At 37.2% G+C, this 27,500-nt stretch overlaps 1 protein-coding gene and 1 long non-coding RNA gene across 2 annotated transcripts; both read right to left on the bottom strand.

Moving 5' to 3' along the window:
• Positions 1 to 3,678: 3,678 nt before the first annotated feature.
• Positions 3,679 to 4,245, bottom strand: LOC115215486 (craniofacial development protein 2-like). Its single transcript, XM_029784648.1, has one exon. The coding sequence runs from the start codon at positions 4,243 to 4,245 to the stop codon at positions 3,679 to 3,681; it is 567 nt and encodes a 188-aa protein (XP_029640508.1).
• A 3,000-nt stretch (positions 4,246 to 7,245) lies between these two features.
• LOC118764919 lies at positions 7,246 to 27,373 on the bottom strand. The gene is made up of 3 exons (XR_005000756.1): positions 27,296 to 27,373; positions 24,412 to 24,422; positions 7,246 to 7,260 (listed from the first exon to the last, which is right to left on the bottom strand). It is a non-coding gene; the product is annotated as an uncharacterized LOC118764919 (long non-coding RNA).
• Positions 27,374 to 27,500: the final 127 nt, after the last annotated feature.

Genomic DNA, 27,500 nt, shown 5'->3' with positions numbered 1-27,500 from the left:
ATTGAATTACACAAAGCGATGGCATTGTGACGGGTGGAATGTCATTCATCATAAACCTGCTTCATCAATTATTTTGGTCGAAAACGATTTGAACCACCAGTGCTTTAACAGTGATCATCTCATACGATTGCTACGATAAATAAACGAATGAGGAAGCTTCTACATGGTCGACTGTCCGATCTGCTAGACACAGCACAAAGGTCCCGATTATATAGTTCTTCGCCTTCTTTAGTAATTTTCATAAAAATTTAATATAAGAAGCACTAACTCGTGCAAATATGTAAAGAGAGACACATACTGGAAAGCGTAATATGTGAACATGTGGATAATAAATCACTGCGCAGAATCAGCTTCGTCTGTTTGATTAAAATAATCATTTTTATTATTTGTGTTGGTTTGACAAAATATATGGAAGGATTGTTTATAAAACGCCGTTCTGTGAAAGGGGGCACTAAGCTATTGAAGCTTGAGAACCACTGCCCTCAGGTGTCGCAACTACTCGGTCCAAAACCACTGGATTAATACGATCAATTGATCTGTTACAAACTTCTTTCAGTTCATAAATCACATTAAACGAATGAGATGTAATCCTAATTACACAATGTTTGTAAAAGAAAAAAGGGTTGGATTATCGCGGATAAACCGTTCTTATCATAGAGCTGCTCAATGAAAGCAACAGCAACAGCAGTTTCTGCTATTAGCGAATTTATTAATAACTTCAGCTAAAGAGGGTCTTCTTCACCGCCGTGGTCGGAACGCTTTGATCATCAGTCAAGCAACGACAAAAGCAACAACCACTATGTCTTCCATAACAGTTACTTACCTGCAGTCCTTTACCGCTAACAAGACTAACAACAACAACAACAGCATTAATGATTACTGTTGGACTACAGCCGCAATGAACGACCCACCAGCACCACCGCCACCACCAGCAGCTCCCTTACCAGCAACAACAACTCCAGCAACAGTTTTCCCATCGCCTCAATGACAACGACGGCCACCATCGCCATTCTCCTCACCTTCACTAACACCATCACCAAGAACAACAACAATTATGACAACCGTGACCAGTGTTAAGACTTGAACTAACTCACTCAAGAGACTACTTGAAGAAATCAATGCCGCCATGTTGAATAATTCATGTTCCATCTCATATCATAATATAGCGTGCTATGATCAAATCGGTAAATTGATGATCGTAATAGAATGATTAGATGTAAAAATGCATAGCTGATCAGCCATAATAAAGAACTAAGCTAGGGGATGTAATGGTGCTAATAATAGTGATTGATGTAATATTTAAGGGGTCATAGCATGATGACAACTGATATAATAATGAATCAGCCTCGGTAATAGGATTTATGAAATATCTAAAGCTTACAGTTGCTCAGATGGTTGAGATAGTATTTAAGGCTAGCATAATTACGATGTACTGTAACGTTTAAGGATTTCAGTGAAGAATTTGGAATTGTTGGCCATTTGACCGATAAAACGAAAATGTATAATCCGTTGCTAGCATTGCGTTGAGTGAGCTCTGGATTAAACATTGAAGAAATGGCGTGCCTGATACACTGTCAATGCAGGTGTACAGCACTTCATTCCTCCTTAACACGTATTATTTACATCATCATCATCATTGTTCGACCGTGGTCGAGACAATGGAATTTACCATGCTACGCCAGACTTCACGGTCCATCATAGCATTACGGAGGTCCTGTTGCTGGATGCCTGTATCCCTAGAGATTACATCAGGGTAGGAGAATGTGCGCCCTCTGGTATTGCGAGTAGATGGATTCCAGAGGAGAAGAGTAGAAATTTCCTCGTTTTCAGCTCTACAACAATGTCCAGCAAATTGGACTCTCCTACCTTTCACAAGAGATGACACAGGTGGTAGTTTCCCATATATTTGCATTTTGGTTGGATGACGCTTCCACGAGAGATTTTGAGCTCTCATAAGGAGGCGAGTGTAAATTCCATCCAACCGTCTCTCAAGCTTCTTTGATAACGTCCAGGTTTCTGAGCCATGTAGTAGAATTGGTTCGACTGTGGCTTTGAAGATTTCAAGTTTGAAGTCTCTACTTAGATTTGATGACCAGATCTTATGCATATCATTATAGGCTGACCAGGCCATACCCTTTCTAGTTAGAAAATCTTTTCCAGATGATGATATGTATGACCCAAGATATTTGTAATCAGAAACCATATTTAAGGGCGTATTGTTGAGAGTATGGATTATGCAATCACTGTTGGACAGGCACTTGTTTACATATTCAGTCTTGGCCTCATTGAAGTAAAGACCTACACAATTTAAGGCTTGTTCGAGAGATTGTAAAAGAGACTGGGCATTGGAGAGAGAATCACTGATAAGAGCGATGTCGTCAGCAAAGTCAGTGTCTGTCAAGTATTCAGCTGGGTGTCTGGAACTTCTAGGTTTTATTTCAAAGCCCTTGCCAGAAATGGTATCAACTGATATACGTAGCACATAGTCGACGACAATGATGAAGAGAAATGGGGCGAGTGTGTCTCCCTGCAGTATTCCGGCTTTGATTGGGAAAAATGATGTTTCACCGTCAGGGGTTAAGATGGTTGAAGACGTATCTGTGTAGAGGACCTTGATGGCAGAAATGATTTTGTCTGGTATCCCATAGAGCTTAAGGATTTCAAACATCGTGTACCTATCTAAAGAGTTGAACGCCTTAGAAAAGTCTAGAAACACCATTGCAAGATCGCGATTAAATGCTTTTGATTCTTCAATAAGTCTGCGTAGGCATGGTATTTGGCTCAACGTTGAGCGCCCATGTCTGAATCCATTTTGGTTCTTTCGGAGCAAAGGTTCAACGAAAAGGACGAGACGCTTTAGAATCAGTTTGTTGTACAATTTTGCTGCAATTGACATTAGAGATATACCCCTGTAGTTGGTGACGAGGGATAAATCGCCTTTTTGGGGTATTGGGATGATTTGAGATTGGTGCCAAATCTTTGGAGCTACAAAAGTGGAAAGCGTGTGGTTGCAAAGATTGAGCAAAAGTGCGTGAAATCTATCATCCTTCCAAATTATAGCTGGGATGTTGTCGGGACCAAAATGCTTTCGAGGCTTTCAGTTGTTTAGTGGCTGCTGTTAGTTCAAATATGGTAAAAGAGGAGGTGTTGATGTCCAGCGTATCTGATATAGGCACACTTGGAAGAGTGGGATTATCAGAGATTTTGGCATTCTTCCCAAGAAGGTTTTTAAAATGAGTTGACCAATTTTCTAAACGCTTCTTAGCTGACCCCCTTTTAATTCTAATTGATGACCCAGAATTTTTGCCTGGTAGGTCTTTGATGGATTTCCAGGCGAGATGGTGTTTTTTACTAATGTGCTCTTTGGATAGTTTGCTAATTTTGCCGTTGATAAAGTCGACCTCGGCGTTCAAGTAAGCATCATCAAGATTCTTCTTGGCAGTTATGAGTTGGATCTTCAGTGACTTTGATGGAGAACGGTGGTAAGCTAGTGATGTAGACTTTAGATGGTTTCTGGCTTCGATGACATTTGGGGAAATAGAAGGTTTGCTCTGGCCCCTACTCTTCTTTTTGGGAAGAGTAGCCAGTGCAACTTCCTCTGTTGATTTGATGAGGCTGCTGTAGACTTCTTCAATGTTCTCAGCATCTATTTCAGAAGTTGACAAAGATTGAAATGTGTTATAGGACCTCAATAGTAAATTGCTTGGAGATATCGGGGTTAGACGAGACTTCCTCCCAGTCGATCGTTTTCATCGGGTGATGCTTAGCTTTTTTGGATGAGCGAAGACTAAGCTTAACGGTAGCTGATACAATTCTGTGGTCAGAGCCGACAGAACGAAAGGAAGAGTAGGATCTCGAGTCTTTAACACTATTGCGCCACTTCTTTCGAAAAATTAGGTAGTCAATTTGTGCCCTATCACCAAGTGGGGACTCGAATGTCCAAAGTTGTCCTTTTGGTTTCATAAAATAATTGTTGGAGGTGTAAAGATTAAATTCCTCTAAGAAGTCTTTGAGCATTTCCCCGTTCCGATTAGTTCTAGCGTTGAAAGTAAACTTGGTCTCATCGGGTCCTAGTCTAGCGTTCAGATCACCATCTATAACTAGAAAATTATGGAGAGGTACTTGCTCAATGGTTGAACGAAGGGTTGTATAAAAATTCTCAATCTCGTCTACCACAGACGAATTATGTGGGCTATTCACACATACCAATGTTGTTTTCGGATTTCCATCTATCTCAAGTACCATAATTCTAGGCGTACAAGGTTGTACTGGTTTACAGTTTACCAGTAGTAGGATCCGATGCTGCATACATCGGACCTGACCTGACAAGGGCAGCCTAATAACTTTTTGCTTCACTTCATTTCATAAGGCCAAGGGAAGGCGATAAAGAGAGGGAGGGAGATAGAAAAAGAGAAGGAAAGAGATAAGATAGAGAAGGGGAGAGAATAGAGAGATATCCGGTACTGGTGGTGAGGGTGGGTGAGGGCTGGCGCACAGCAAACAAGCAAGTTAACTTAGGGACGATGTGGTGGGAGAAACGGAATTAAACAAGGGGAGAAGCGAGTAATTTACTTAACGAAATTCTAAAAGATGGAATTAAAATTATCTATACACAGTATTATTTACACACAGTATTATTTACACACATCCTGGTCACCTTGTTCCAGACATAAACTGCCTCATTGAAGAATAATCCAGAGTACATTCAATAATGATGTAAAAATATCTTTATTGAAGAGAGACAATATCTCTATTGTAGAGACTCAATCACTCAATCAGTACACACATCGACACAACAGACATGAATTCAGCCAAGTTATCAGCAGCACACTAATGAAACCTCAACATTTCCTAAAAATGTTAGGTTTTACGCCCTCTGGTAATTTCTTATGGCAACACCACATATGTAAGTCAATGGATTTCCGTCCAGTTGGACGATGAATGTTAAGTCGTTCGATCAACTGAGCTACCGACTCATTGAATTATTGTATTTGTGGCCGAGTATTCCACCGAGTGTACCTTTAACGTAGTCTTCAAACGAAATCAGTGTGACACACTGTGCAATCAGACTAGACCTTTGTATCAAACGACCTTCCATCTAACCAATTCTAACCATAAGACTCAGGGCGACTCGAAGCTACTGGTGAATGACACAGATGACACTTACACAAGGTGCTATGCAGTGGGATCGAACCACATCGTAATTTAGAAGCGAGCTTGTTACTATCCAGCAATGCAATCACAACTAACTCCTTATATGCACTGCCAAAACTTTATCTCAAAAGAGTGGCGTCAGAAAACACTTTAACGCTGAAATGTTACTCGCCTACTCTAAAACCTCATATAAGACCCTCACAAGAGTGCACCTCTCACATAGGTGACAATGCGAAGCGGTTGCACATGCGAACATCATAAACTGAAATTAAAAGAAGATCACCTACCTGTTTGACCAAAACTCACAGAAGCTACCTTTCGTTTCTCGTTATTTTAACAATTTCTGTTCTTCTGAAATAGCTAATTGCATACGCTTTCCAATAAAGTTCACCCAATCCATTTTGCCGTTCTCTCATCATCCTGTTACATATACAGTGCATCATCTCCTAGCTTCCGCTGAACCTGTCACCCAGTCCTTTTTACCCGTAAATGAAATCATCTTGAAATGTTCCAGAAGTTTTTTGTTATGACATATTTTTTTCCTGAACCAATTCTAACCATAAGACTCAGGGCGACTCGAAGTTTTGGAATATTTGTTAAGGTCCAGAGTATCTCCTTTCCTTTAATGACGAATTTTTGAAAATAAAAGACTCAGATCAGGTAAGAAAAACCAGAAAAAAAACGATTCTGTGTAGGACGCCATATTAATTGAAAAAATAAAAAAGAAAAGCTGATGAGTAATTTCGTGTTTCAGTGTTAGTCTCGTATCCCCACGAATGACTAAATTGATAAAGGTTTCTTCAATTCTTCTTACAAGTATTGCCAAGGTTCGTGTTTTATTATTCTTGATTAAACAGATTTATAACCAAAGACATAGTATCGATGACCATCTAATTCCTTCTTCTTCAGAAATGGTGTATCTGGGAATACAATAACCAATTTGTCTATCCTTAGGGTGAACTTTGAGAAAGATTTAGCTGCTATTTCTTTCAAGTTGATCGATCACGATGTAACTCTCCCGTGTGTATCTGATAAGTCGTCCATTTCTTGGAATTGGCTGATCCTCTTATTCATTTGTTGCGCTGAAATCTTCGAGAGGATCAGAGCAAATGGGAAAATCTCATTTCTGTGATCATTCATTTCTCGTAATTGATTTTTTTTACTATAGTATATGCACGTATGTATGCACGTGCATATGCATGTGTTAGCAGGTATACATGCATATGTGTGTGTGTGTGTGTGATGTTCGCGAGCATCTGTGTGTAAGCTTGTGAGTGTCTGTATGTGTGCGTGTAATTATCATTGCCTTGTATTAGATGTTTGTACTTCGGTGCTTGAGTGGGTTATTTCACGAAACTATTCGACTTCTGGGCAATATATGATATGTATGCAAGACATATGAGAGCTTTATCCGAAATATCTTCCCTGTAACCGGATAAAATAGATTTGATCTTTGCCGACTGACGCGCAGTCACGTTTTCTTGTCATTCCTTCCAGTGTTGCTTAATTATCCTTGTTTTTTGGTATATGAAATATTTCTAATTTTCTCTTCTTAGATTCGGTCGATTCATGGGATTTTTTAGAAACAAATCAAAAATTCTAACATTTCTTTATTGCTAAGATATTTTCTATTTCTATCGTTATATTATATCGACTCATATGTTCTTTGACTGTTTCCACAAAAATACTTTATTTTGCTTGAATTCCTTCATTCTCTTTTTCAAATTCTATTATTCTTGTTCATGTTTCTTTAGTTGTTTTTCTCCATCTACCTGTTGACTGTTTTTTTTTTATAGTTATATCATCTCGGTATTTTGGGTTTTGTTTGTTTCTTGTGTATTATTATTTATTTTGGTTTATTATTATGTTAATGTTTTATATCACGTTGCATTTTTTCTCAATATTTTCCTAATATTAATTCGAATTTCACGCATCATTGCGATATCTTCTTTCTCTTTCACTGTTCTAGTTGATATCTTTTCAGTGAGAAATTTCATATTTTTCTTGTGTGTGTTGGGTCGGTTAAATTCTTTAAAATTTTGATTCCATACCATATTCTATCGTTTCATTTTCTTTTTTTTTTTTTTGTTACTATTAATATATTTTCTTTGGTTGGATGTTTGGTGAGATAGATAGACGTTTTGCGGGATGGAGTGGGGGAGATTTGATGGGGGGGAGAGATTTTATGATACGGGTGGGATGCGTAGATGCTTGGTGGGGTGGGGAGATGATGTGATGTTTCGTAGAATAGACATATTTTGGTGCGATGGTTCGATGTGGAGTTAAGCATTTTTGTTGTAAGTTTTTATAATTCCTTCCAGAGTGATTCTGGTCGTTGTTTCCATTAATTTCAACGTCAACCTCTGCGACAAATGTGCAAATGTGTGCATTCATCTAATGTCTCTTCTCTATTCTAGCAAGCATTGTGAAGGCTAGCCTAGCTTCATGAAGCGTATTTAGATGCCCAACAATGAAGCGATGAACCATATCCGTCAATATTAACCATGAAGTGGAACTAAGGAACTAGCCATGAAGAAAAAGCCGGGAGTCATGGCCATGCATACACGGAACAAGACTAACTGCCTGCCATAAATCTCGTCCATGGGTACTAACCATGAAGCAGGATTAATGTCCGCCTAAGATGATCAAATCATGTAACAGAAATAAAGTGATTGCCATAAAGCTAAACTGAGGGTTCTGGCGCGGTATGGTTACCTATTCTAGTAGATTCTGAGCTGGTACTTACACTTTGCCTGTACGTCCAAACAGTATGAGGTTCAGAATTTTCCATTATTCAATCCAGAACCTGCTAACATCATTATGCACAATATGTATTATTCAATCGTGTACTAGTGACGAAAACTTTTATTATGCTGGGTTCCTTTCAAACGAGTGAAGCCAGTGTTAGAAATCGTACTGTTGCAGCGTCATCGTCGTCGCCGTCGTCTCCATCATCTCCATCATCATCATCATCATCATCATCATCATCATCATCATCATCATCATCATCTTTAATTTCTTAGCCTTCATCATCGCCGACATCATTACAATTACTAGTAGTAGTAGTAGTAGTAGTAGTAATAATAGTAGTAGTAGCAGCAGCAGCAGTGGTAGTGGGTAGTAGTCGTAATAGTGGTGGCGGTGCTCGTTGCCGTCGCCGTCGTCGTATATCTGGCAGTTAGTAATCATCGCATGCTGCCGCACTTTTCAAATTTATTATAATCCGGTACCTAACATAGAAATCAAAACAACAACAGCAACTACTACTACTACTACTACTACTACTACTACTACTACTGCTGCTGCTGCTGCTGCTGCTGTTGCTGCTGCTACTATTACTACTATTCCTACTACCACTACTACTATTACTATTATTACTACTACTACTACCACTACTACCACTACTACTACTACAACAACTACTACTATTACTACTACGACTACGACTACTACTACTACTACTACTACTACCACTACTACCACTACTACTACTACTACTGATGATGCTCCTGCTGCTGCTGCCAGATGAGAAATTCTTTCTAAAACATTCGTTTGCTATAAATGTAAACTAAAAGTAAAACAGCAACGTCAACAACAATAACAGATTCACACATACACACACACACACAAACACACATATAAACACGCACAATTACACACACACACACATTTATATATGTAATTCAGTTAATAAAATTTAATCTTTTTCTCTCGTCTGGAAGGTTGTTTATTGAAAAGATTGTCAAAAGTACCCGATGTACCATCAGACGATATTCATTGGCACCAAAGAAGCGATGATTTTGGTTTTGTTGATGTTTCGCTTTAGTCACCATTTTAAGCCAATTGCTTCCAGATTGAGAAATTTCTTTAATCCTAATCACCGGATTATGCAATGGCACACATACGCGCGCGCACACTCAAAGAAACACACATAAGATCTACCTATGTATGCTTAAGTACGTATATAGTTTTATACATATATACATACATGTATATATATATATATATATATATATATATATATATATATATATATATATATATATATATATATATATATATATATATATATATATATATACCGGAGTAAGCACATAAATGTGAAAGTAGTTGGAAAAAGAGTACTCAAATACCAGAGGTAGAGTAATATGCTTTATTGGAAAGCAGCAGAAATATAACAAAAGCTGTTACTCAGAGTTTCACGTTCCCGTTCGTCAGACAGTTTTATTAATGTCTGACGAACGGGAACGTGAAACTCTGAGTAACAGCTTTTGTTATATTTCTGCTGCTTTTGAATACATACATACATACATACATACATACATACATACATACATACATGCATACATACATACATACATACATACATACATGCATACATACATACATACATACATACATACATACATACATACATACATACATGCATACATACATACATATATATAAAAAGATTCTCACAAAGGCAAAATTGTTTTCTGAAATTACGGATGCAAAAGTTAAAAAAATGTGGTAGACCGAACTGTGCAACATGTCCAAACCTGCTAGAAGGATCAGAATTCCTCTTCAAAGAGGGACAGAAATTCAAGATCAAATCTAATTTTACTTGTGCCTCTGAAAACACAATTTATGTCATAAAATGCTCGGGCTGCCACCAAGACTACGTGGGGTCCACGGGACTATCACTCAGACGTAGATGCACACTGCATCGACAACAGATTGCATTCCCAGAATACAGAATGATACCCTTTAGTGAGCACATTGAGAAATGCGCAAAGCAACTTCTACCACAATTTTTAATCTTTCCATTTTACCAATGTGCTATCGGAACACCAACACAAATTAGACTAAACAAGGAAACATTCTTCATTGAAAAATACAAGCCCAAACTTAACCATTCCAACATACTTATACAGAGAAATTCACTCCAAAAGAAAGGCAATAAATTTTAAGCGATTATCTCCCTTACACCGGAAGAAATCACTTATTACCTCCCCTTATCTGGAACTCTTCTCAACGTAAACATAACGATAACTCTTCTCAACGTAAGCATAACGATGTAAGAAATTTGAAAAGCTGAACGCGAAACCGGTCATTTCTTCAAAAACTATGTCATTGTATGAAAAAATTTATAACATTCTTCAGACATATTGACTCAAATATATATTTTTTAACCATTTAAAACAAGCCTTCTGTAGTTTTTTTACTTTTTACTATTTTCTATATATACATATGTTTCTCTCTCCTTTCATGCATATATACATGTATATATGCACATACATATATACATACATGTGTGTGTACATAAACACTGAACAACGATAATGAGTGCCTAACACCGCTGTGATGGATAAAGATTCTTTATTCGTCGGTTAAGGCTACCATTGGTTTCATGTTAAAGAAACACTTAACAATTATGAAGCTTATCACCTGGAAAATAGGTGTTCGTCTCCATTTTAGATTAAGATAAATAGAGACCTACAATTATGTTACATGTGTTAGACTGGATAATTGTTAAGGATCGCCTTAACATGAAACCAATGGTAGCCTTAATCCACTAATAAAGTGTGTGTGTGTATACAGACACACACCACACACACACACACACATACACACACACACACACACACACACACATACACACGCACATGCATACATATATCAGATGCTTTCAAAATAGATGCGAAAGGAAAACATTTAATTAAGGGCTTAATGAAACCGTCACGACCACATAGACATAGAAATACACACATGCACACACACGCACACACATACACAGATACAAGTTAGTACATTAATACATCTCATTATGTTTGACATATATATGTATATATATACATATATATATATATATATATACATATATATATATATATATATGCATATATATATACGTGCGTTTATATGCGTATGTGTATAAATGCATATTTATGGATAATAAATAAGAATCTTGCTAAACAAACAGTAATAAAGAGAAAAAGAAATGGATAGATCCATATTTAGCAAAGATAGCGAGAAAGGGGTAGAGAGAGAAAGGGAGAGAGAGAGAGACAGATAGATGACTTTGTTTTTGAGGTCATCTACAGAATTAACAACAGAGGAAAATGACCACACTTCCATTTGTCCTGCAGCATCGAGAGGCATCTTGCCTTCACCAAGTGTCAAAATGTCCTGCGCAAACTTTGTGGACATTTTGTCGCCCTGCAGCTGAGCTCTCATGTTAGTGGTGAGACTGAGGAATTGTAACATGATGCCACAGGGTAGAGGACTTTAGGCATGCTTGGACTTCATATGCTCTACTGCCTTTCGGAATGACAGGAAGAGTTTGCCTGAAATCACCTGACAACAGAAGTGTTACACCTCCCATTGGAGCCTGACAGTCTCGGATGTCTTTCAGAGCTCTATCTAATGCTCCCTTGTGAGCCATAGTGCACTCATCCCAGACAATTAGATGACACATTTTAAGTACTTGTCCCTGATCTGAGCTTTTGTTGATGTTGCATGAAGGCATTTCGGATGCTGCTAAATTGAGAGGGAGTTTAAAAGTTGATAGTACTGTCCTGCCACCGGGTAACAAAGTAGCTGCAATGCCAGAGGAGGCTACAGCTACTGCAATGTCCTGATGCTTCCTAACTTCTGCAAGGAGAAGCTTTGTAATAAATGTTTTTCCTGTCCCTCCAGGAGCATCGAGGAAGAAGATTCGTCCCTCGCGTTGGCGTACACTGTTAAGAATAGTTCTGTAGGCCTGCAGCTGGTCCGGAAGTAATTTAGACTCATTTTCAACAATGTACTTTGAAAGCGCTTGAGTGTCGTAGGTTGTTTCACGAATGACAGCAGTGGGAAGGCTATTTGACCCTGACCTGAATGCTTGTAGCAGGCCATACGTCGACAATTCATTTCCACCCAGTTTAGCAATTCTGACTTCAACGTCAATGAGTGTTTTGTTATAGATTTCATTGCTGATACCCTCCATGTCAGGATAGATCATTTGAGCTTGGCGCTGAAAGTCTTCAGCCAGTTTGTCTCTATATTTGAACCATAGAGTGGCCGGATCACACAGTTTGCATGCCTGTAGTAATACTGCAAATAGTGCCCTGAGACTTTTAGGTGATTGTGATAAAGCAGCCTCTCCTAAAGTTGCATCCCATTGTGCACCATCTTGTCGATAGCAGGCTTCTCTGTATGCTGTGCAGACATGTCCATGAACGGTTTTTAGGACCTGGAAAGACGTTGGCCCTCTGACCTCATGCAGTAGTATACGAAGGTAGAAGCACTCTTGTTGAGTTGGATGCACTGTGTATACTCGCCCAAGGCAAGTGTGAAACTTAATGCCAGGGTATCCATGAACCTTTTGACCTGCTTTCCGTGGGGCCCATTTTTTTCCATTCCAAGTGTAGCACGATGGAATCTGTGGAAAACAGCAAGGTTTGAGCGAATGGATCCACTTGACAAAGCTTGAAGAATGCAGTGAGTGTGCTATCCCTTGGTTCCTCTGCCAACAGAGAATCACTAGCATCGGTGAAGTACACTCTTTGACCATTTTCCAGGTGCACTGCAAGCTGTTGAATGGAGGGGTGTCGTTGGTGAATTGGAAAGCCAAAGATGCGCCAGAAAGCTTCGTTGCTACTTATGTACCGTCCCACCTGATAATGCGTCACCTCATCCTGGCAGTATTTTTGTTGAAGTCCAAACATTGCAGCGTCAGAACCCTTGTTTACATATTTGCAAACGTACTTGATGGATTTAACGGAGTTGCAAAACTCAACGTTGATGTGGGCATTGAAAGTCTTTGACAGGAGTGGGCAGTATGGAACAATCCATCTATTATCAATATCGTGCTGTGAAACCTCCGTCTTCTGCTTTTCTGCGTCTGTATGATGGATACCCATCAGCACCTGTCTGAGGAACCTTGTAGAAACCTCCTTGGAAATTTTTTTGAACATATGCTGTCCTTCAAGCATGATGTGTTTATGTTGAATCCACGCCCACATGGACCATGTACTGTGTTTGCTTTAACTATTTCGTATAGTTCTTTGTCTACAGCTGGATCAGGAAGCTCTGCAGATATTATCTTGTGGATGTCTTTGGAATTGATCTTCGCTGAGAGCCAAAGCTGGATATGAGCATGTGGAAGGCCCCTTTTTTGCCACTCGATTGTGTACACATATCACATTGTATGGGCCCAAAGACTTGCCCTTTTTGTATGAGCTTCATGAGAGAGATTAACTTCAGATGGAAAACTCGGGCGTTGAGATTCCGGTTCGAATGTAAGGCAGGTTTGAAAGTGTTCCCAACAGTTATTAGTTGTAGTGGTAGAGTGTTTATGCCGAATATGTACGTATGCAAGTATATATATATGTATGCCTGTATATATATACAAAATCCACTGAGAAGGCTTTTGTTGGTCTGAGGCTACAGCAGAAGACACATGCAAAGTCACCACACAGTGGGACTGAACCCAAGACCATGTGTTTGGAACGTAGTTTGTTACCACATAGCCACACCTGCCCCTATGTATGTGTGTGTGTGTACGTATGTGTGTATGGGTAGATATATTATGCATGTATATATGTGTATATATATGTGTACTTATTACATGTACATCTATATATATACATCTACACATAAAATACAAAATACAAAGTTATATCTTGATATCGCTAGTGATAACAATACTCAAAATATATAACAGACTGGAATTGTAGGCCCGTCTCTTGCAATTTCGATCAATTGGATCTTGTCCTCCCTCTTGTATAGAAGTGTACGGCTGCAGCGAAATTCATTTTTGGACTTTCTTCTATCGAAGGCATTTTAACAAAAATGCTTCCGTAAAGACGGTGAAAATATTGTCAATTTCCCCAAACAGGGACACAATCCAATTTTTAAACAATAACCAAAGCTCCTTCTCCGAAAGGGGGAGGGTTACGGTTTACAATTATTTAACAAATGCAGCACAACAACGTTTCCCTGACGAGGAACCAACAAACGTGATAACAATAGTTAAACAGTAATAATAATAACAACAAACCTTTTTAATTTATCCCCATTTATGTGAAACCACTTATTCAAGTTCAAGTCATTGATGGAATTTTATACGAATTGCTAATACACACACACACATAATAAGGGTGAAAAATTTAATATTATTTTGATTAATATGAATTGAAAACCAGTGATGTAGTATATAAGACCATAGCGGATCTTCTTCTAGCAAAAAGGATGAGCATTGTTAATGGCTCATCCCTGTTATATAATACTTTCACTTTAATAGTTTCAGAATTAAAGTGAAAGTGTCTGCATTACAAAAGAAAGATGTTTTTGTTTCACTTTTAACACCTAATACTGAAATAGTGGAGAAGATATGATTTTGCAGTGGGGTCGCCCTAGGGAAAAAGTTAAGATTTTTTGCCGATGACACTCCCCGGCATGTATAAAATTTGAATAAAATTGGTTGTGTAGTTCTCAAGTTTTAGGGAAACACACAGACAGACAGAGACACACACACAGACACACACACACATTCTCAGTTTTATATATAGAGAGAAGTGATAATCTTTTCTTTAATTTAAGTTTTTATTATCGATCTGGACTATTCCATTTCTGCACACTAATTTTATTTTTAATTTATTCCCATTCATGTGAAACCACTTATTCAAGTTCAAGTCATTGATGCAATTTTATACCAATTGCTATTTTTACTTTTGTTATGTTACGATTATATTATACTTTAGTTTGATTTTAATTATTACTTACTACATATAATTCAATTGTTATTATTATTTTTATTGTTAAAGTGAAAGCATCTGACATAAAATAGAGAAATGTTTTTGTTTCACTTTTAACACGCAATACTGAAATAGTGAAGAAAATATGATATTGCTATGAGCTCGGTCTAGGCAAGAAGTTGAACATTTTTTTGCCCATGAAACTACATGGACCCTAAGTAAGGCATGTGTAAAATTTGAATGAACTTGGTTGTGTAGTTCTCAAGTTTTAGGGAATCGTAGTGGAGAAGATATGATATTGCTGTGGGCTCGCCCAAGGCAAAAAGTTAAAATTTTTTGCCGATGTCACTCCCCGGACACCAAGTAAGGCATGTGTAAAATTCGAATGAAATTGGTTGTGTAGTTCTCAAGTTTTAGGGAAACACACAGACAAACAGACAGACAGACAGACACACACACATTCTCAGTTTTATATATAGAGAGATATACAGGGAGAGAGGGAAAAGGGAAAGAATACAGGAAAGATAATTAGGCCAAAAGACCTACGCGTAGACACATATACATACACACATGTATATATATGTAAATATATTATGAGTATATATATTTGTATTTATATCTATGTATACATATAAGTATACTCACATATACACACATACATAGATATCTACTTACCTACCTACCTACCTACCTACCTACCTACAAACATACATACATACATACACACACACACACACAGATATATATATACACTAGCATTATGACCCGTCGTTGCCGGGTCATAGTGCTAGTGCATGTATATATGTGTATATATATGTGTACATATTACATGTACATCTCTATATATATGTCTACACATAAAATACAAAATACAAAGTTATATCTTGATATCGCTAGTGATAACAATAATGAAAATACATAACAGACTGGAATTGTAGGCCCGTCTCTTGCAATTTGGATCAATTGTATCTTGTCCTCCCTCTTGTATAGAAGTGTGGATACAATCCAGCCTACCTCTACTTTTGGAGGGACATTTTTAATTTTTATCCGGGACGTCCTACGTCCCAGATGTAAAGGTAAAAATAAAATATTTCCACTTTACAAGGTTCGAGTCGAGTACTCCCTTGCACGCTCTGTTGACTCGAACCGTGCTTCTATTGTGGCGAATTTATTGCCTCTAGTTAGATACTTGATATCTTTCATAGTCGCACCAAGACACATTTCGAAGGTCCTTTCCTCCAGGTGTTCAAATCTTTTTTATTCTCTACATTGTATACTTTATAGACAATAGTCTTTTCTTCAATTTAATTTTTATTTCGTTTGGTGGTGTTATCCTAGATTCACCGTCTTTGTCGGTGATCAATCCGTATTTTTTCCATTTTAATTTCAATGAGTTCGCGCCCGCCGACGGCTGCAGCGAAATTCATTTTTGGACTTTCTTCTATCGAAGACATTTTGAAAATGCTTCCGTGTAAACGGTGAAAATATTGTCAATTTCCCCAAACAGGGACACAATTCAATTTTTAAACAATAACCAAAGCTCCTTCTCCCAAAGGGGGAGGGTTACGGTTTACAATTATTTAACAAATGCAACACAACAACGTTTCCCTGACGAGGAACCAACAAACGTGATAACAATAGTTAAACAGTAATAATAATGACAACAAACCTTACGATAAACCAAAAAGCAGTACTCTGTTGAAGCTATAGGCCTTTATGGATCAGAAATAAACCAACAGCGGTACTCAGTAGAAGCATCTTTCGAGAAAACAGACATTACATACAGCCAAACTTCATAAAGATACTTAATGCTAGCTAATTAGCAAATAATCTAATGTAAAAGCCGTGCACACCTCCATCTGGACTATTCCATTTCTGCACTTAAATTTTATTATTTATTTATTCCCATTCATGTGAAACCACTTATTCAAGTTCAAGTCATTGATGCAGTTTTATACCAATTGCTATTTTTACTTTTGTTATGTTACGATATTATACTTTAGTTTGATTTTAATTATTACTTACTACATATAATTCAATTGTTATTATTATTTTTATTGTTAAAGTGAAAGTATCTGACATAAAATAGAGAAATGTTTTTGTTTCACTTTTAACACGCAATACTGAAATAGTGGAGAAGATATGATATTGCTATTGGCTCGCTCTAGGCAAGAAGTTGAACATCTTTTTTGCCCATGAAACTACATGGACCCTAAGTAAGGCATGTGTAAAATTTGAATGAACTTGGTTGTGTAGTTCTCAAGTTTTAGGGAAACACAGACAGACAGACAGACAGACAGGCAGACAGACACACATTCTCAGTTTTATATATAGAGAGATATGCATTCAAACGTATAAACATACATACGGACATGCATACGTGCATACATACATACATACATACATAGTCACACACATACACACACATATCAATGACATGTACTGCAATGCAGAAGCTAGTGTTATATCAAGCATCCTTTATTGATTCCAAGTGGTTGTTTATCTATCACATTCCATTGTTTCAACATTTTCACATGAGGAAGAACTGACTAGTTTCATAGAGTTTAGTTTAGCAGCAAATAAAGAGAAAACAAAACGAGAAAATAAAAAGCAAAAACGAAACGAAACAAATATGTCTTCCTCTCGGCTGGATAGTTTGACTGCTTATTTGTCCTTTTAGTTTGTTTGTGTTTCACTTGGTAAATATGTTGAATGAATCGTATAAACATTCGACATCCAACCATTCAGCATTGTGTTTGACTTCTCTACTATGCACCACGTGATAAATTGCGTGAAAATATATGAATCAACAGAATCGAACGAATCTAGAAAAGGGTAAAGCTGTAATCACATGATTTGATATGAATCTAGTTATATAGGATTTGCTGCATCGATGACTGATACGATGTTATTCTATCTTGACAAGATATCTTAACGAGTTGTCTTTGAAATAAAATCCTGTTACGATGCTTTTTGATCTCTAACTGGTTAAAATGGGTTGTAGAAGTGTTTGGTTATCTACTTTCCCTTTGTATTTCATTAGGAAGGGCGAAATAAGCAAGTAAATATATTGTATTGGATTACTCAGCCACAGGAAGAGTTTCTCTGAGTGTGTTTGGAAATACATCATTATACTCGTCTCATTTTACGTTTAGGCTTGTTACCAGATATTCTGAGGATGTTATTTTCAAAATAGACCAACGTCCACTTCAGGGAAAGTTTTATTTATCAGCTACTTAATGTCATAAATTCGGAGCTAAGTACCAGATATTTTAATGGCACACAGTGTATCCGTGGCAAATTGAATTATGAAAAAAATATTTGATCTCATGCATCTTAGTTTTCTTTCCCAGTTCTGTTTAATTTTTTAATACCGTCAACTGTTCAGTATAACACGAAGTGGAGGTCTTGACGTAAACATTTTCATTAGGGAGTTGGATCTATTTTATTACTGTTATTGTTTAGTCACATAACAGCTTTGATCATGCAGAAATCTGGTCAAAAACCACCCAACCACGACAAAGTCTTTTATTTTTCAGGTATGGTATTACTACATTATCTCAAACACTCTCTTGTTTTACTCTCTTTCTTTCCTTCTTTCTTTTTTTTTTTCTTGTTGCGACAACTTGGTCTGATTTCAGGGAGATTTGTCTGCTATTTCTAGCAGATGGATCTACCGCATAAAAGCACCTTGAGTGAGCTTATGTTTTGCAGCCTGGAAGCCTAGAATTCGAAAAGACAGTGATAATATTCGAAGGTAAATGAGCCGATAATCTATGATGAGAAGGTGTTCTATATGTATTTTACTGCTTTAAATCTTTTTAAATTTTGTAATTTAATTTTTTACACACTCAACAATTCTCTTTCTTCCACCCACTCTTTGTTTCTCTTCACCTTTCTGACGATGCACTAGTTTAGCAGATTCAACACTCTTTTTAGCTCCAAGACCGTTAAACTATTAACGTATTTGTCAAACTTTTTTTCTTTTTGCGTCATTCTTGTCAATGTTTATTGGCGGCTTATATCGAAATTGAAGAATATACGTTGGCTGCGTCTGCCGAAGGCGGACTGGGCCACTCCAATCCGGTTCTCCACGCCCTTTTCACGCGTGGAGCGTCTTCGAAAGGATACTTCCAAGGTATATGAAGTGTTCTGCTTCTTCTAGGGTTTGGCCGTTGATGCTAATGTTTGTGAGTGGGCTGTTCTGGCCTGGCGCAGGTTGGATCTGTGTCTTGGTCTTCAGTGTGTTTACCTGGATCCCGAAACATTCGTAAGTCGCGTTGTTAAGATCAGTCATCCTTTGTAGACAATCTACGGTCCGGCTCGGTGTGGCAATGTCATCGGCATACTGCATCTCACGGACTGAGATGGTGGAAGTCCTCTTATTTACACGGAGACGTGCGAGATTGAAGAGTTCGGCATCCAAGCAATAGCGCATGTTGATGGAAAGCGAGTCTAGTGGGACTTCGTTGAAAATGGCGGCCATGTACAAAGAGAAACAGGTTGGTGCCAGGACGCATCTTTGCTTAAGACCCCCAGTGATGAGAAACGGATCTGTGAGGGCATTTTGATGGTATACCCTATCGGGAGCGGGCAATGAAGTCCTCCGGACATCCAAACCGGGAAAGGACGGCTCACATTGTAGGATGAGGGACTTTGTCAAGGGCTTTCTTTAGATCCCAGAAGATGAATATTGCAGTCAGTTGTTGTTCGTGACATTTCTCCTGGAGTTGACTGGCACAAAAGATCAAGTCGATTGTGCCTCGAGAAGGTCGAAAACCACACTGGGACTCAGGGTGGACGTCTTCCGCAAGGATGAGGAGGCTATTGAGAAGGATACGGGCGAAGATCTTACGTGCAATACTCAGGAGTTAGATACTCCGATAGTTGTTGCAATCCTCTCGATCTCCCTTCTTGTAGATGGTGATGGTAGTTGCATCGCGGAAGTCGTTCGGGGGAATCTTCGTTCCCCAGATCTTGAGGATTTATCAGCTCAGACCGCCGTACGAGAAAAACTCAAACGGGATGTTGTTTGGTCCTGGAGATTTCCCCGGTTTCATGCGTGCAAGTACCTTGTTGAACTCATGGCATGAGGGTGGCAGGGACATCCAATGGCGGATGGGGAGATGTGGGGTGTTTTGGAGTAGATCGTCAGGAGTGCGTGAGTGGTCGTTAAGTAGGCACTCGAAATGGGACTTTCAGCGATCGAGGATTTCTTGGGTATCGGTTATCGTAGAGCTAGCTGCGTTCTTCAGGCCGCCCACTGATGACTTTGTGAGGCCGAAGAACTTGGTTGCGGCATAAAAGTTGGTCCGCATGGTTTTGCATCTCCTTTGCTTTCCTCTGCCACCAGATGTTCTGAGCTTCTCGAATTCCTCGCTCAACCCATTGCATACACACACATACACAGACAGACAGACAGACAGACAGACAGACATATAGATAGATAGATAGATAGATAGATAGATAGATAGATAGATAGATAGATAGATAGATAGATAGATAGATAGATAGATAGATAGATAGATAGATAGATAGATTGATACATACATACACGCATACATACATGCATACATACATAAACCGCACAAAACCATAGAAACACATACAGACACACACACAACTACATCACATAAATCTATCTACTGAACATACAGATGACCAAGAATCAATTAATACTATCTGCTATTCCCCTTGACTCAACATATCTCTTGAATCTATCACGCTGTAGAATGACCTCTAGTCTACAATCACAAGAAGCCATATGTCTTCTCCATATTATTATAAAGTTGTAATAACTCATTGTCAAATAACTATTTCTAAGCTATAGTAAGCGATGATAATACACGGTAATTTCGCCATCTTGTGGAGAAAGCAGAGCATGAGCAAATAGTGTTGTATCGTATTTATATCTTCAAATTTTGTTCTAGTCTAGCAGGTCCTACATTTTCGCAGTGGTTCCCGCCCCTTTTATTTAAATGAATTTTGCCACAGACATGCTCGTCTTATATATATATATATATATAATATATATATATATATATATATATATATTATATATATATATATATATATATATATGTATATATATATATATACATACATATATATCATCAAAATAAGCAACAAGGATGTCCAGAGGTAATGCAATACGACCGCTTCATGCAATTCTATTTAATTGAACAATGCAAATATTACATCAATTTTTAAATATAGAGCAATCTTCAGCTGCATAAAAATATAGAATTTAGTTAAATCCGAAGGATTTACAACTGAAGTTACAACTATGATGTTGTTGATGAAACATGTTCTTTGTCTATATACTTATCCTTTTTGTGATTTTGGATAATAAGAAAACTATACAAATGAATCCTTTGAATTTAACTAAATTCTATAATTTTATGCAGCTGAAGACAGTTCTACATTTAAAAATTGCTGTAATATTTTCATTGTTCAATTAAATGGAGTCGCATGAAACGATCGTACTGCATTACCTCTGGATATCCTTGTTGCTTATTTTGATTGTAATCACCCCATTTTGAATTATATGGATAATACCATACACAATTTTGGTGCCTTTAACTTAAGTACCGTATTCAACTGAATCTAAATTTTACTGAACTTATATATAAATGTATGAAATTTTGAATTTAGTTCAAGGACACTCAGTACTACTTTTGCATACCACCAGGGCTCCGAGGATCCCAGGTTGGGAACCACTGCTAGTCAGTAGAAATATAGTACTAGGGAGTCGGAGGATAGGGGACAAAGCGCCTAAACACCCGCTACTTAAACTCAGCCTTACCAACTTACTATAGTTCTTAAAACATATTTCCATCATTATATATATATATATATATATATATACATATATATATATATATGTGTGTATGTTGTATGTGTATATATATATATATATATATATATCTGTGTGTATGTTGTATGTGTATATATATATATATATATATATATATATATATATATTATTTTTTATATCTTATATCTTTTATATTTTTCATGATATTAGAGTAACCTCCCTGATATTCAACGTATTTTTTTTCATAGCGTCTTTCGTCAAAAATAGCCGATGAAAAAGGCCCGAAGCCTTTAGCTCCGGCATTTGAAACTCTATTATGACAACCTACTGATGGTCCTATACTATACTATACTATACTATACTATACTACATATATATATATATATATATCTATATATATATATATATATATATATATTATATATATATATATATATATATATATATATATATATATGTTTGGAGATGTACTCGCATAGCAAGTAATTTGATCTGAGATCGTGTGCTGAAACGAAAACAATTGCAGCGTGGAAGGTGTTTGTAAGCCATTTAAGAAACACACAAAAGCCGTTCGATTCACTTCAACATTTAAGTTTAATTTGTCAAAATATTTTCGTCACTAAAATCCAGATGCAGCACGGATTTTTGTCAGTGAACAGGTCGCGGATTTTAGCGACGAAAATATTTTGACAAATTAAACTTAAATTTTGAAGTGAATCGAACGGCTTTTGTGTGTTTCTTAAATGGCTTACAAACACCTTCCACGCTGCAATTGTTATATCACAAACACCTTCCACGCTGCAATTGTTATATCACCTAACAGGTGATATAAAACCCAAACAATTCACAAGATTCATCAGGACTATTCGAACAGACACCAACAAAAAGTCATCACAGTTGCTCCCAATGGAACACAAGGTAAAACCTAAAATTAATTCCTCGCTTTTTCAAGAACATTAATTTTTTATATTGAATGCATATCACCACTATGAACTACTACATCATACTCTTTAAACATATAGCATGGACTCGCTTCACTATATATGAATTTTTTTTTATTATATATGAATTTTTTATATTTGATAGCATGAACTATCTTTTTTATATATAAAAAATTTTTCCGATAAGGTTCGTCATTTCAAGAACCGAAACATGTTAAATAAATAATGTATATATAAAAATTAAAAATTTGTCTAATATAGCAGCATTTTCAAACTTCATTTTTTACAAATATATACCCACTCGTACAACTTCAACATTACAAATAAAGAACCAAGCCCTCCCCCAATGGAGAACACTACAGCGAAACAGAAAATTCGCTTTTTGGAAAATGATACAAAATCAGAATAACCCCAAAACACCTACAGAGGCCCACCACACCAGTTCGAAAATAGATATACCAACAGAACAGAACAACCACCAAGAAATCCAAACACACCAACCCCAAAACACCTACAGAGGCCCACCACACCAGTTCGAAAATAGATATACCAACAGAACAGAACAACCACCAAGAAATCCAAACACACTCTACACCAGAAAAATACATTTAAAATGCACCCCACACTACCTACACCAACCCCAAAACACTTACAGGGGCCCACCACACCATTTCACGAACCTAAGGGCTACAACATACAATACTATGAAATACAATCCACATAACCAAACTAAAACTCTACTACCAAACATCCACCCCAGGAACCAACCATACAAACCTAACAAACAACAAATGCACTACGGAGGAAACAACTACCAACACAATATACCTGATGAACTAAGACGGAACACTAGGTACAACAACACACTTCAGAACAGAGCACCACAAACTCACTCTGACAATTATAACAACATGAGACAGATAAATAGTAGTTTTGAACATAACTACACCAACCATTTTTTAGACCTTACACACAGGAACAGGGACACACAATGGCAAAGGACAAACAAAAGAAACCTCAGGTAATTAAGATAATCAATCTCTCAAACAAAGAACTTACACCTAACGAAATAAGCATACTCTCCAAAGGACTTAAATTTACACCAACCCCACAACGTTCTAATTACTATGAAATGAAAGATGATATTTCGGAATTTTGCAGGAAACTAAGACTCACCGAGGAATTTCAAGACAAACAAATAGATGAGGATTCAATAGCTAGAAACAAGAGCAATTACACCCCCACCAATGGAAAGAATAAAGCCTTAGACAGCTATTGTGACTACATAACTAATTTCCCGTTTCAATTCATCAAGAAACAAAAACACAGCCCTAACTTTAACAAAAGAGAATGGAACGACCTCATCAAACTAAGAGAAGACAAAGCAATAACAATTAAGGAGGCAGATAAGGGCAACGCGATAGTAGTGATGAATACAAACGATTATAAAAATTTAGTGCTATCCCTATTAAGAGATGAAACGTATTATGAAAGGGCCCAACAGTATAATCAGCAAAAAATAATGCATAACATTAGGACATTAATCAACACATACCGAGAAGGACTCACGGACAAGGAGTATGAATACATCACTAACTTCAAATGCAAATCGAGTTTGTTCTATGGTATCCCTAAAGTACACAAAAGCCAAATAATTAGAGAAACATGCAAAACATCTACCGATATACTCATCAAAATCCCTTCACCAAACGATCTTAAACTTAGACCGATAATAGCAGGGCCAGCATGTGAGACTCAGCAATTTCTTAGACACACTTCTTAAACCTTTCCTAAAACACATCAAAAGCTACGTAAGAGACGATATAGATATGCTCAACCACCTCCATAAAACAGTCAATGAGAAAACCCTTCTAGTATCATTCGACGTAGTTAATCTTTATTCTAACATCCCTCACAACCTAGGAATAGAAGCGATCACCTTCTGGCTGAATAACTACCCCTTTGAACTCCCAACTCGCATAAACAAAGACCTTATAATAGAAGGACTTAGATTTATTTTAGAAAACAATTACTTTATTTTTGACAATAATTTCTACAGACAAAGATCGGGAACAGCGATGGGCACGCGTACTGCACCATCTTTTGCCAACCTAGTGATGGGATACCTCGAGAAAATACTCTACCGGATAACACTCAAGAAATTTGGAAACACCTTCTCCACCTATATCCAGAACAACTGGAAAAGATACCTCGATGACTGTTTCATCATCTGGGACAAACGTATAGAGAAACTTGAGGAATTTAAAATACTATTAAATGGAATAAATGATAATATACAATTCACGAAGAATTACCATTTTTAGACATCCTCATTAAGAAAACCGGCAACAAAATTGAGACAGATATCTACTATAAACCGACAGACTCCAAACAATACCTACCCTTTGATTCATGCCACCCACGACACACTAGAATAAATGTCCCTTTTTGTTTAGCTAGAAGGATCTGCACCATAATATCAGACACAAACACCCGACACACACGTCTCCAGGAACTTAGAACCACACTCACAAATAGAAACTATCTACAGCCCCTAATAGACAGTGCAATCCAAAGGGCACTCAAATTAAGTATAGAAGACCTGAGACAAACAAAACCAAAAAAGAAAGAACAATTAAAAACCCTTCCCTACATCTCTACACACAACCCACTCAACAATGAGGCCTTCAGCACCATACTACAAAGCACAGCCCTACTAAAGGGAGACCCAAAGATGAACCGGATCCTCGAAACACACACCATCATTAAAAGTAAACGGCAACCAAAATCCTTGAAAAGGATTTTAACCCAAGCTAAACTGCACTCAACATCAACCACAAAACCAGCAGTTAGAAAATGTGGAAGGCCAACTGCGGAATCTGTGTCATCTTGATAGAAGGTTCAGAATTTATACTAGAACAAGGCCATCAGTTCACCATTAGAGCAAACTTCACCTGCGCATCAGAAAACTTAATTTACGTCATAACATGCGCAGGCTGCAATAGGCAGTATATAGGCCATACAAAAAATAGCTTACGTAACAGGATGGCGGTGCATAAATCACAAATTAGAAACCCTGAATACCGAAAATACCGGTCAGCGAACACATAGATAGATGTGCTGGAAATGTAAATCCGAAATTTACAACTTACCCGCTTTATAAATTCAGTGACAGCGTAACCTTCACGCAACGCCAAAATAAAGAACTGTATTTCATCAAAAAATTTAGACCAAGTTTGAACACCCTGGGCTAGGTATATTAAAACAAAAGATTGGTCCTCCGAAAAGTAGAAGCGAAACTCCACCACGGCCGCTGCCTTAAACAGTCACTCACACTGACAGAAATATGTCTTAGGGAAAGGAAAAAATTCATAAAAAGATCTTTACAAGCAGATCTAATCCTGATTCGTCAAGAAACTGATGACGTATTACCTCAGTGGGCAATCTATTGTCACCCTGCTTGGTCGGTTTCCACATACGATACAGCTGAGGGTCAGACCCGATTCTGATTGGCCAAAGCATTGATGACGTCTCGTTCTGCTGGACTAGCCACCTAACGGGATGATTGGTCAAAACAGTGATGACGTCACGTTCCGCTGGACTAGCCACCTAACAGGATACAGACATGGGTCAGATCTAATACAGCTATAGGACAGACCCGATTCTGATTGGTCAAAACATTGATGGCGTCCCGTTCTGCTGGACTAGCCACCTAACGAGACGATTGGTCAAAACTTTGATGACGTCTCGTTCCGCTGGACTAGCCACCTAACAGGTGATATAAAACCCAAACAATTCACAAGATTCACCAGAACTATTCGAACAGACACCAACCAAAAGTCACCACAGTTGCTCCCATTGGAACACAAGGTAAAACCTAAAATGAATTCCTCGCTTTTTCAAGAACATTAATTTTTTATATTGAATGCATATCACCACTATGAACTACTACATCATACTCTTTAAACATATAGCATGGACTCGCTTCACTATATATGAATTTTTTTATTATATATGAATTTTTTATATTTGATAGCATGAACTATCTTTTTTATATATAAAATTTTTTTCTGATAAGGTTCGTCATTTCAAGAACCGAAACATGTTAAATAAATAATGTATATATAAAAATTAAAAATTTGTCTAATATAGCAGCATTTTCAAACTTCATTTTTTACAATTATATATATATATATATATATATATATATACTATATATATATATATATTTAGCAATTAAGGACAACTACTTAATAAGGAAAACTTAACAAGAAATTGTCAGGTAGATAGCGTGAAAACCTCATAAGAGAAAAAATTTCGAAAATAATTATTTCTTATTGAACATATTAATTTATATATAGAGGGCATTATACATACATGCCACACGCTAAGAGGGACAATTAGTCATTTCTACCAAAATTGACTAATTGTCCCTCTTAGCGTGTGGCATGTATGTATAATGCCATCTGGCATGTATGTATAATGCCCTCTATATATAATATATATATATATATATATTATATATATATATATATATATATAGTAAGGGTTTAGCAACGATTTGCCTCACCACACACCGAATTTAGAAATAGTAGTCAAAGAGTTTTGGCTATTCTTTCTACTTATATGTGTGGACAAACGGACGAAGGGCACTCAACAAATTTATTAAGAGTTACATGTATGAATCAAAACAGCTTGATTCAAATTCATTGGTTCTCCTGAGTTTCAAGCGTGATGCTAGTCGTCAGTCATTTTGAATTTGGAGGATAGAATTTGTTTGTTATTTCCGAAAGGTGGACTGCGAGTGGTCGAGGAAGGTCACGCGGTATTGTGGCTTGATGTTAGTACATGGGTAACAGTTAG

This window comes from Octopus sinensis, linkage group LG9, assembly GCF_006345805.1.
Source record: "Octopus sinensis linkage group LG9, ASM634580v1, whole genome shotgun sequence".
Lineage (NCBI taxonomy): Eukaryota > Metazoa > Mollusca > Cephalopoda > Octopoda > Octopodidae > Octopus > Octopus sinensis.
This window is presented reverse-complemented; position numbering and strand designations above follow the sequence as displayed.

Excerpts from the sequence above, each read along its gene's own strand:
- LOC115215486 (XM_029784648.1), bottom strand. The coding sequence starts at position 4,245 with ATGGTACTTGAGATAGATGGAAATCCGAAAACAACATTGGTATGTGTG.